A 12,660-nucleotide genomic window follows, 5' to 3' on the forward strand; every position below is an offset into this window, starting at 1 on the left:
ATCAAACTTGTAATTATGTAACAATCATAAGTTTAGAAAACTTATGTTCTGTTCCATGGATGAGGTAAACATTATTATGCAATAAACCCAAGGAACAGCTATATAATGACAGAAACAGATTTTTTTTAATAAAAAAGGGAAAATTATCTTTTCACAAGCATTCTGACTGTATTTTTGAAATGTTTTCTGTATTTCATTCATAAGAAGGAGAAAGCATAAACAGTTGCTTGGCTATTCTATACAATGAACTCATTAAAGGAAATGAGAGAGTAAGTAGGCAGAATGGCCAACTGCTCTAATGTTTTCTACTCCAGGGGTTTTAATCAGGGCTCTTATTGCTATGGGCTATGCAAATACATAAACGGATTATTTTAAGGTGGTTTTTTTTTTAAGTAACTCCTTACTAACTTAAGCATTTCTTCATCAGTTTCTTTGAAGTCTCAGTAATCCCAGTTTATCCCAAAACATAAGCCATTCAAATAATCCAGTACTGAACTACGTTCAATACTACAATTTCTCATATAGATGCCTTGAACTATACACCACTGTAACCAACGTAGTCTCACCAGAGACCTACAGAGCAAGCTATTTGGTGAAAGGCAAGTCCTTTAATACTGCCCTATCCCAGATCAAGAAATCAAATATTACTTATAGTAATAGTTCCAAGTCTTTTCCTCCATCTTATTAAGTAGCCACGATATTCAAACAATTAGCCTGGATGTTACTGGTATATTAGTTATTTATAACTAGGTGTCTTTTACTGCTCTTACATGTTCTCTGTAAAAAAGAAAATCAGATGTTTAAAAAAAACTTGATCAAGACCTCTTCGTATCACAGGTTACTACATTAATGACTCAAATATTTAAACTATAATCTATTCTTCTTTGCAGATGTAACTGCAAGCTTCTGACACTTCTGTCTATCTTTAATTCTAAAATTCCAGCAATGTTTCAGCAGTACATGTGCTTTTCAAATCTTCCTTTGCAACACTCCAATGTTTTCCACTGGAGAATAGGTAAGCAGCTTGTTTTTCAGTAACTGATTGTTCCTTGCTTTCTACCTTATTATGTTTTCATATTCACAATATACCTGAAGAACTCCATTTATTTTCTTCTTTTTGTTCTTATCTATTTGTGCCTCATTTCTCTCCTTTTTCTTGATTATTGGTTGTAGGTCTATGGTTCTTCTATTTTTCTGTAATAACAACTACATTCTCTCTCCCTCTAATCTGTTTGGAGTTCAGTTTTGTTCACATACAATCTTTATCTTACCCGAATCGCTACGAATGACTGAAAACACTGTTCTAACCCTAAAGACAGTGCATAAGAATGAAATACTATTCTTGTATCTGCTGACAGGCCCACATATTAGAACTGAACATCCACTTCTCACTGAGAAGGTGTCTTCGAGCTGATGCAAAATGAAAATCACGTGATTCAAGTAAGAACACTTTTAACCCCTAGATAATTGAATGCTCCAGAAAAAACAGGATGATGGAGAAAAAGATAAATCAGAATCAGGCCCATTACAGAGTTTCAAATTCCAAGGCAATTAGGCATCCAGATGTGGCAAAGAACTCAGGAGAACAGTTTGCTTTTGAGAAAACAGACATAACTTTCTTGCACATGCTTATTACCTTAAATTTAGGTACAAATCTGGCAAACTCCTGGTGCCAGTTGTTAAGAGTAGAGGCGGGTGAAATTATTAAAAAAGGTCCCCAGATGTTCTCTCTCTGGAATATACACATTAAAAAAAAAGACACACAGAAATTAATTGGGGGGAAGGGACACACAGACAAGTTTGATACAGCTTTACAACTACTAAATGACACTGGCTACATGAGAGAAGGAACTGTATGCAAGATAACAAAACTTCCTCCCAGCACAACAGGGTGATACAGACCTAATCTTTAACTAAGACTTATTTCATAACAGCAAACCAGAACAATCACCACTGTTTCAATCTGGCTTGCTCCTTTGTTTCTGAAAGTTGCCACCTTCACATTACTAACAGCCCCTGTCACTTCAGGGAGGAAAATAACTTCAGGTGGCACTGGCAAGCTTTTTTCCATCACATCACATTAGAATGACCTCTGGTGACCAACAAAGTTGGGTCATTACTGTATTGGCAGTCACAAGCTGGCCTGCAGAAGGGAAAGCCAGAAAAAGTAAAAACCCTGTGTAGGCTTCCAAAAATCTCAAGTTGCAGTGCAACAAGATGACAAGCCTGTTATCCCTTCCACATGGATGAGCTCAAGAGCCTTTGGCTCTGCACACTCTTCCACTATTGCGGTTGATAGTGCCAGTGAACTGGTATCAAAAGGAACATAAACAAATGCACATAATTGTCATTTGGTCACTACTGCAGCTAGTTCTGCTCTCAATATCACTTGGTTGATATCTCCTATTTAAGGCAAGTGACTGGATGCCAACCAAGACTTTTTTTTTTTTAAATAAAGATACCTATTTCTGCATAAAGAAGTAAGCTCCTGTTGCTTTTTCGTTTGTCTGCCCTGGCACAGAAAAATAACTATGCTTCCTGAAAAAAACCACAAATATGGAAATCCAGGCTGATTGCCATGAAGCTCAGAACTTGGGCTTCATTTCTACAAGTCTCTGATTTGTAAAAGTCAGTGAACCATGAAGTCTACATCTTGTTCTCTTATCAGACTTTCACGTTAAGTGCAAGTGAAATGGTATTACTCTGTGAATAAATGAAAATTCCATTTCTGTTTATATATATACATATACACACAGGTATCTACACAGACACACCCCTTTTCAAAGGCCCAGCTTTAAAACAAAGGGAAACACCATAGCTAAAATGCCTTTTAAGACATTTAAGCTTTATAATCTAGAATTCATTTCAAACATGTGAAAAGCATGCATCTTTTATCAAGCATAGTGAGCAGGAATAAGCTATAATCCACCTACCTCAGCCAGATGTGCAAGAAGAGCAATACTTTGTACTGTTTTACCCAGACCCATTTCATCTGCCAGGATTCCATTGATGCCCTGCAAAAGATCCAGAAACGAACACCTTTCAGCTTACTACTATTTAATCCATACAGGACTAGCAGAACGGTTGCCACTGAATTTAGGGGAAGCAGCCCCAGTGTAACAACTCTGAAACACCTTATTGTCTCTTACGTCTTTTACCAAGAGATAATTTATCTCAACTGCACTTTCATTCATTTCTCTGACTGATTTTTTTCCTCAGCCTGTTGGCACTTGGCAATCACATTGCCAACTGAGTAGGCTGGGACAAGGCTGCCTGCAGTTTACCAGCAGACCACAGCCTGAAACAGTATGCAGCTCCGAGCAGCAAAAGTTTCCTCAGTGTATAATCTAAGTGATAAACAGTTGTATAAACATCCACATAAATAATTTTGAACTTAATGCCCCATTCAAAGTTGTTATTTCCTAAATAATCAAGATTACTGATACGTGGCTCATGTAATATTTTACTTTCTTGTAAAGACATTACAGATCTAGTATGCGTGGTCTACTTTTAAAACCGTTAATTTTTTTTGATCAAGTTTACTCTAATGACTTAAATAATCCTAGAACTTTTAAAAATTTGCAAGATGTACTAAGATACCTGCTCATATAGGTTGGCCAGCCAATTCATGCCTTTCAGTTGGTAACCTTTCAGTTTTCCATTGAAAATAGTAGGCTGTGGAATATCTTCTCCTGCCCGGATAGATGGGTTTGCTAAACTGTAGCTCTCTCCAAAGCCAGTACCGGACTTGTTAGCAGCTCGTAAAGCAGCTGCCCGACTCTCCTTTGCATCTTCATCAAATGACCTGGTCTAAATAGGAAGAGGAAAGTATGCATAAGATGCTGAACATATTAATTTATCAAGAAACTGTATAGTAAAAGGCTTTACACTTCACATTAAGACATAGGATGTCTGCCAGAAACTATCAGAAAACAAGCCTGTTCCTATCACCCAAATCTTCATATTCTGTTTTTCTGGCTGTTTAGCACAGAAAATGGCAATGGAATTAAATTAAAATGTGGCACCCAGGATTAAACAAACCTACTCAACCGCTATGAAAGATCCTGGTTCTGTGGCCTTTACCAGTTACTCTGCTTTCTCTTCCACTTCACGGATCCAAAGAATACATACCCGGGCCTGATGAATCTGGTAAGCATCCTCAGCATTCTTCAGAGCTTGGGCCTTGTAATAGTTACTATCTGAAAACAACATCTCCGTGTTAGAGCTCTGCAGCAGTAACAACCCAAATTAACACACAGGTAAATTCCAGTAATTATGGCAGTGCTTCTCACATAGAATAGAACGATTTTGTGCTTGAAATAGTGAGTTTGCACGATAAGGTGCAGAATAGAGTAAATTTCAAAACAGTGAACAGGAAAGTTTGTATATGAATTGCATACCATAATCTTCTTGCGTGATGTTGACCACTACTCCTCCGCCAATATCAATCTGCCTTTGGGTAGAGCTGTCTTCCAGTTTGCGCAGGATTTCCTCCTGTATTCCATCATGTCCAATATCTCGTTTACGACTCATAAAATGGGCATATAATTCAGTTTGTGTGATCAGGAAGTTAAGTTTTCGCTGCTGTCTCTTGGCCTAAGAGAAGAGCATTTACAAAAAAAAGATTAAGAAAAAAATCCCCAAACAACAAAAAAAAAAGGACAAAGGATTAATGTTTAAAATCTAATTAAATAAAAAATTTAATGTAATAATATATCAACAATTAATCCAGATTAGATTATGCACATCACTGTGATATCAAAACGCTAGAATAGTATTTGCACATAAGAACACCAACCGCCACCTAAACACTTATATTAAAATATAAAATAGTTGTAAATGAAAAGTTATTTTAAATTCAGTAATCATGGCAAAGAATACCATAATCTAATAAAAGAAAGTTTAAAAGTTTTGTTTACACTGAAAAATTAAGAGATTGACAAAAATAAACAAGATTTTAGTGGTCTACAGTAAAAGAACTGAACAGCTAAAAAAAAAACCTGTCATGACAACCTAACTCCAATGTTCTGTTCTTTACTATTAAAAAATATGGTAGAATACTAGGTAATACAGTTGAGATATTATCATGGTTCAGCAAGATGTTGCAGAAAATCTGTTTGTTCTTAGGTTCTGGTGAAAAAAATGCTATACTTAGAAGTTGTCTATTAATCTAAGTCAGTGGAAACCTTCACAAAATGCTTATGCATTTGCAAGAATGAGAGGAACACAATAAATAAAAGCATAATTTGAGCATAAAACTAAACATAAGGTATTCTAAAGATTCAGCCTTAGCTCATCACCACACATGTGAGCTAATAACCATAAATCCATTAGAGAGCTTTGGCAAGAAAGCTTTTTCTTAAATTCAGCCCCTATTATTCTGTTAAGGGAGTCCATGAGGCTGTCACTTGGCCAACAAAAAAGCAATTGCAGAAAAATTCTGTGCCTCATATATAAATGATGACATCAGTTTACAGCAGGGGGGAAAAAAGAGAAAAAAGAAAAAAAAAAAGAAAATTCAGTGAATGAAAAGGTAGCTTGCCTTCTGGACCCAGAATGACGTACAAACCATCACAAAAGCCTGGCCCTTACTGAGTTACGTATGTCTGTGAGACACTGCTTGTCTAATCCCTTCCTCCATTTCATTCACTTGTAAAGAATTTACAGAGCTTGAAGGCTTTCTTTATCACCTCTAGCTAACATCAGAAGAATTATGTAAAGAATTTTAAGATAACAGTAGAAATATGTGGAACACCGCTGAATCAGAACAAATAACTGAATTTCATGGCCTGGATTTAGAAACTCGAATTATCTGGTCACGTCTGTGTCTTCTCAAGAGATTAAATATCAGCAATCTGTGTTTTTGTTGTACCTCTCTCATCTCCTCATCCAGCTTGCGTTGCTCCAGAGCCTCTTTCTCAGCTCGTTTACGATGCTCTTTTTCCACCTTTTCATACTTTTTCCAATAGAGAAGCATCTCCTTGGTAAGACGACGTGCTCGTGGTAGAGTTTCTTTACAGTTTTTCTGGGCCTGGATAGCAGCTCGACGTACCTCTCTCATGCACTGATGGGCAAGCTAGAGTGAAATAACATTTTGGAAACAGTGGTAAAATGGGTAGATTTTTAAGAAAGCCAGCAATAAACATCAATTTTAATTACAACCAAGTCTGATCCTTCAGAAGAGAAACACTGTGTTACTTTACTCAGCAGTAATGCTTTTGAAATGACACAAGAGAACATGAACTTCCAAAAACCTCCTGAGATGGTGAAGACAAAACCTGAAGACAGTTTCAGCATGCTGTGGTACTTAAAGGACTGATCTAGGTTTGATTGGGCAGGTCCTTGAAAGGGACTCTGGAGAGCAGAATTCAAGGCCTGCCTGCAACTCTGACTCATCTATTTGAGACCCTTTTCTGTGGTACCCACGCTTTCCCACTGTTTTAATAAGACTGCTATAATAGCAGTATTGGTGGAATACAATCCCATTCACATGCTAATACACTGAAAAGTGGAGGAGTATCCTACAATTTTCCTGCCATCTCATGAAGAAGCATAATACATTGTAATTTTTCATTCTAGTATAAATAAATTAATGCTATTGTCATAACGGTCAAAATTGCTGGGTTTGATGTTTGTGACAGGTTTTTCCCCCTCCACTAAAATTTGCACATCAGCAATTCCAACACAGATTTCAAATGACCAAACAAAATGAAAACAAAGAAAAAATAGAAGTATTCCAAAACCTCTAAGTCTGCTGCATCACTTGTTGCTAAAATGTAATTTGTGATACCCACAAATACAACAATCGCAGGATATTTGCCCAGACATCACAAAGAAAGCCACTCTCTGCTAGCTAAGGAGGACCACAGGAGAGGACCTACCTACAGAAAGTTTCTTAATATATACATGCAGGTCCTGTTTTCTGCATCCTTTACACAGAAAATGCTCCCTTTCTTGATAATGTATATATAGAAGGGAAAATTTCCTACATCATCTTGTCTCTGATTATTCTCAGCTATATACTTGATTACCTTTTCATTAGCCATATAAATGAATCAGACACTTGAGTGTAACACTTGAAAAATGCTCAGAAAGCCATTACCAAGCATTCCTAAAGTAAAGCCTTCTAGGTAGAAAGAATGACATTTCTCAGAGAAGACTCTGATGAGGAGATATATTCCTTTTGCAATCACTTAAGCAGAAAATTGCTCTATTTTTAATCTCAGCTCCTACATATATTTATGTAAATTAACACTTTTAATATTTCAAGAGACCCTTCGATTTAAACAAGAATGCTTAAACCAGCAGATTCTAGCTAGTGGATAGGTGGGCAGTTCAAAAGCCAAAGTGTACAGAAGTCACTTATTTATTGGATCAAAGATCAGTAAATTAAAAATGTACAAACTAAATCTTATGAAAGCCAAAAAGATCTCATCAAAGAAATTCACATTGCTCGTTTCATCTGTTACTTACAAAACACGCCAAAATGACACATGTAAAAAAGGAAAAACCTTATACTAAATGACAAATTACTTCTATACAATGCTTTCTCCTATACTGCCCTGCTAGCATAGTCATTATTATAAGAAACAGAAGAAACAGAGAGGTTAAAGTCTGCTTATTACATCCACTACAAGTAACAGTATAAAGCTAAACAACACTTACCTTTTTGCTGTTGGTTAGGAAAAGGTTGCGGGCCGAGGCTTTTTGTTTGTATGCCTATAAAAGAATATCATCTTAAAATTAGTTAAACGGTAATAGCTTCACAGTATTTTAAAAGATCACTATCCAGTCTTCAGCAGATACACTGTGTCATCCTCAGCCATGCACACTATTGTAGAATTGGGTACAGGTACTGTGAGTATTTTTTATTTTGATGTAAACAGCTTTTTATCCTTAAATACTGAAGGCATACATAAATGTATTCCAACTGCTGAAGGAAGCATGTAAAACACCTCCTTTTTCAGGATCATTTCTTTAACTACTGCTATTGCAAAGCAAGGTTCTCCTATTCCACTGTTATCACTGAAGTAAACAACAATTTCCACTGTTTCCCAAAGACGTTAAGGATTAATGTAGATCCTATGTTCTTCACAGGATCAAAATCAGTCTTTTGAGGTCTATCATGCTGCATGTATCCTTTGCCTGGCATCTAAGTTCATAAAGGATGTTGCTCTAGCTATCCTTCGTTCAACTTCCTAGAATTCAAAGTCTGTTAACTGCAAACTCCAAAAAGCAGGTTGTAAGGTCCACTCTGACCAGATCTCAGAAAACCAGCGACAGTGAACCCAGCTTTCCATTTCAAATGTGCCTGAAATTCATCCTTTAAATGATACAAATGCTTTTCCCTAGACTGCTTCTGAAATGTTTCAAAAACCACACGTTACAATGATTGAAACACTCCTTTCCTGAACCTTACGTAAAACCTAGATATTGGTTTGCTCTGCATTGCTTTCCTGTAGATTAGTAGGAGTAGCTGCTAGAGTTTACTGTACTATTCATAGCAAAGGGTTGGATAGCCAAATGAAAACAGTGGCAAAGCACTGCATGATCCACTTAGATATCATTGGTGATAAGAAATTTGAACTACACTGCTTGCCGATTACAGAGTATCGGTTTGGTCATTAACAACTACCAGAAAATCAGGTCTTAGTTCACTCTGTTTTTCCAAGTGTCCGCTCTCCACTAAGTTAATTTTCTATTTCACTTTCTTGCCAACATCATCACTGACATAGTGCCATTAGCCAAGCTCACCTTTGGCAGCTCCTTTTTAACAATGCTAAGCCACACTTTCCGCCGACGTGCATTAAGTTGCTCAATAGTCAAATGCTTTTTCTTGGACCCAGGTGGTGGTGTATCGTGAGAAAACTTGGCAAAAACTTTGGTCTGGTGATGGTGGCGTCGTGGTGACTCCTCTGAAGACAGTTCTTCATCCCGTCTCCTCTTTTTCTTTACTTTTTTCAACTTGCCTACATGGCAACAATGATCACAAAAATAAATTTCTTTTTCTATTTTTGGGATACATTTAGTCAGGTATCTTTCCTGAGTAAACTATCCTAGTCAATTTATGTGTAGAACCAACAAAAAACCCCAAACTTATCCATGTCTGCCAATTCTAGTACCATCCGTTTATCATATTAGATATTTCCTCATTACCTTATAATGGAAAGATTTTCGTGTTTAATAAATAGAGTGGTGAAATGCAATTTTTCCACCCAAGGAAACATGCCTTAGGAGTTAAAATGTCCGGGACCTGGTGCAATGTCTCTGCTTTGTGGTAAAATTCTACTTAAAGACATGTAAAGGTAAGACGTTTAAAGGTAACAACATTAGCATTTGGTAGGATAATTCTCAAACCAAACTTCTTAGCAGTTGAAATAGATTGGCATGTTCTCATGTATTACAGATACCAGCTTTGAGAGTAAACTGGTACTGGTATCAGATATTAAAAATATTCTTTGTGAGTATGCAAAATCATGGATGCTGCAAGATTAGTGGAGAAAAAAATACACAAAGGAACTTGCAGAAAGATAGGAAGGAAGGAAGCCCAAAATAGCCCCCTTAAAACACAGCTCAAACTTAAGTACTTGCACTAGAGAGAATTCACCTTACGCTGACAGTTCATAGCCTTCTCTTCCTGCTTCCTTACAGATTTACAGCTGCTGCCAGCTCAATCAAGAAAGGAAACTGTACTTCCTGGCAAACATGCATCTGAGAAACTCCAGCTGAGACGTTACAGAAGTAATTCTATTATAACTCACACTGGACATCAATTCTGAGTTCCCTCTAATTTCCAGAAAACACTCGCACTCCCTATCATTTCTTGTTCACTAGAATTACATAGTCAAGAATAACTGCATCAGGTACTGGATAAGTTCTTACACTTTTCAAGGAACTATTGTGTTTTCAAAAAACTCTTGAGTAAATGGGCCACAATACACAACTCCATTTAGGGATTCCCAAGCAATGAATAAAGCTATAAGGTACTTACTGCATAACTCTTTCATTCTAGATTCAGAGGTACACAAAGAAAATCTAAAGCCCTGAACTCTCAATTCACATTCCTTTTTTTCACCCTAGCTTTCTAAAAGCCCGAAGATAAAGCACGGTATTTTCTACAGATTTTTTTCCTTTGACAGAACTGGGTTATTTCCAGGCAAAACCCAGAAGTTTTGAACATTTATGTTTATTCAAAGGAAATAATGTAGGAAAGAAGTTTAATCACAGCAGCCATTTAAAAACACAAGGTTAGTGACTTTACCTTTTAATTTTTTCTCTTCTTTAAATTTCTTTTTCTTGGGCCCTAGCAGATGGCGCTGCTGCTCATAGTAAGGATCATGTGTAGACAGCAGTCCTGCACTGTAGTACTGATATTGCTGCAACTGAAATGGATGTAAATGAGCACAGTAATGGAAAACAGATATAGCAGATAACAGAGACAGCAAGTAAACAAGTTCAGATCTTGATCATAAATAAGAGATCAGGTAACATGCATTTCGCCATATTTAGCATTGTTACCAAGCATCATACAGTGTTCAAAGTGAAAACACTACTCCTGAGGTGACGTCCAAGTTCCACACATGGACCCAAGCCCACCCAGTTAAATAAGAGGGGGAGAGTGGGCAATGAAGCTTACACTTTCAAAACATACTGCTCTATCTTTCCATATGGGTGCTGCCCTGCAAGACAGCACATCACATGAAGTGGTCCAATCATGGATCCCCTATTTGTTCTGCTTGCATTCCCAAATCAGATACATGTTCTACTTTATGCATTCCGAAGGATGTCAAAGGACAGGTTTAGATAAAAGGCATTTAAAAGATTTCCATGAGGACAAACAACTTGAACATTCAGATTATCAAGTAAAAATATAGCTGCCTCAGCATTTTTTCCCAAATTATCAAAACAGTCAGTATATTCCAAGCCTTATTCAACTAAAATATTAAAGAACTATATACAGGTTATGCATAAACAAATTCAAGACAGTACAGGTCCAAAATTAAACTATTTAAAATCTAAGTTTACTATCAGGTTAATGAAAGACTTTTGAAAGGTGAGAACATCAGCATAAACAAACTTTTTTTGGACAGATGTGTTCCCCTCCCCCCCCATAACGGTGTACTGCTCATCTGACAATACCCTGGTTATTTTCACTGGATATTATTTCTTACTAGACTGGAAATAAATATTTGTGTAAAATCTAACAAAAGTTATGACCTGTGTAAAAAACCTGGTGTATGAACATTCATATAGTTAATGTAATATTTCAAGAAGCTAACACAATCTCAGTTTAGAACTTAACAAGTAAACAAAGGAAAGAAGTGGACAGAAACGAAGACCTGGGTGGGAAAATATTTCTCCACTCTTCTGGAGAAATTTCAAAAGAAAATGAAACAAGACGACAAATTTTAATTTCAGACACATCCTCCGACAGCAGAATAGGAGATTTCCTTCATCTGAGACTACTGTCCGGTGCAATTCAAAACAGCAATGAAAATAATTTCTGCAAAAGCCCTTATAATTTGAAGAAATATTTTATTAGAATCAAAAGAGTCATAGAATTTGGCCTAATATTAAGAATAATGCAGAAATGCAGCAGACTATTTTCTTGTAAGAGGGGGGAAAAAGAGAGTATGAGAAGAAAATCCAAAATGTAAAAAGAAATGTAAGAAAGAAAAAAAGAAAGTCAAGTAAAACCCCGAAGAATGACAGAAAACAATAAGGAAGAAAACTAGGGACTCCCTTTCAAGAAGATAAACATCACCTTACTACTCATCACCTCGATGATGATGCAAGTATACTCTTTTAGGTTTAAATATACAATTTTAGTTTTGAACAGCAGCTACTACCTGTATTAGAATTTAACCCACAGCACCTCAGTTTTCATGTATGTTATCCAAATCTTGCATTCTAGCATCCTATATTTGCTCTAGTGACTGGGATAGAGCACTGTGGAAGCTATATATAACACATGTGCCAGTACTAGCTACATAAATTACTGACAGATTCTCAGCATAAGGCATCAACAGTTTTTCAGTCTGTATGTAATTACTTAAATAACCCTCGTCTGAAACTGATATTAGATTGTTCTTGTCTACCAAAGAACAGGATATTTTCTAGTCTACAAAATATTATTGTTTTTCAGAAAAATCTAAGAGCAGTTAAAATAACACAGCTAAAGAAAAGAATAAAAATCAAGGAAATGTAAAAATTCTGGATTTTTACCTCTTTGTCTTTGCTATATTTACTTTGATGCAACTTCTTATATTTGTGTAATCGCAGCATATTGTGAAGTTCCTCCCTTGAAAGAGAAAATTCTTCCTCCTCTCCATCCTCATCACTTGGTGAATCTGTATCACTGGAGTCATCGCTCAGGAGGATACTCTAACAAGAATAAACGGAAACTAATTTAATAATCACAAGTCCCTACACTGAATTGTTTATTTATGCAAAGCACTCTTGAGCCTTTACCTAATAAAGGGCTGCAGGCCTGGCCCAACGACAATAATTAGCATTTACAAAGAATCTTCCATCTAAAATAACTCAATTGAATGAGAGTTTTTTGAGGTACAGTACTGTGTAGCAGTGAATCCGATATACATTTTCTGATTTTGGGGAGGTAGTTTTCTGTTAGTTTGGTGATAGTTAAGTCATTTCAGA

The 12,660-nt window shown here is 36.4% G+C and overlaps 1 protein-coding gene across 2 annotated transcripts in view; it reads right to left on the minus strand.

Moving 5' to 3' along the window:
• The window catches only part of INO80 (INO80 complex ATPase subunit), a 70,275-nt gene that overhangs the window by 44,941 nt on the left and 12,674 nt on the right, over positions 1-12,660 (minus strand). For both annotated transcript variants that reach the window (XM_054828961.1, XM_054828962.1), the window contains exons 5-14: positions 12,226-12,384; positions 10,262-10,382; positions 8,755-8,969; positions 7,666-7,719; positions 5,873-6,076; positions 4,401-4,596; positions 4,132-4,199; positions 3,601-3,810; positions 2,934-3,014; positions 1,637-1,732 (exon numbers count right to left, since the gene is read on the minus strand). In XM_054828961.1, the coding sequence (XP_054684936.1) occupies positions 1,637-1,732; positions 2,934-3,014; positions 3,601-3,810; positions 4,132-4,199; positions 4,401-4,596; positions 5,873-6,076; positions 7,666-7,719; positions 8,755-8,969; positions 10,262-10,382; positions 12,226-12,384 (1,404 nt within the window). The remainder of the gene's footprint in view (positions 1-1,636; positions 1,733-2,933; positions 3,015-3,600; positions 3,811-4,131; positions 4,200-4,400; positions 4,597-5,872; positions 6,077-7,665; positions 7,720-8,754; positions 8,970-10,261; positions 10,383-12,225; positions 12,385-12,660) is intronic.

This window comes from Grus americana, chromosome 5, assembly GCF_028858705.1.
Source record: "Grus americana isolate bGruAme1 chromosome 5, bGruAme1.mat, whole genome shotgun sequence".
In the NCBI taxonomy this organism is placed as follows: domain Eukaryota; kingdom Metazoa; phylum Chordata; class Aves; order Gruiformes; family Gruidae; genus Grus; species Grus americana.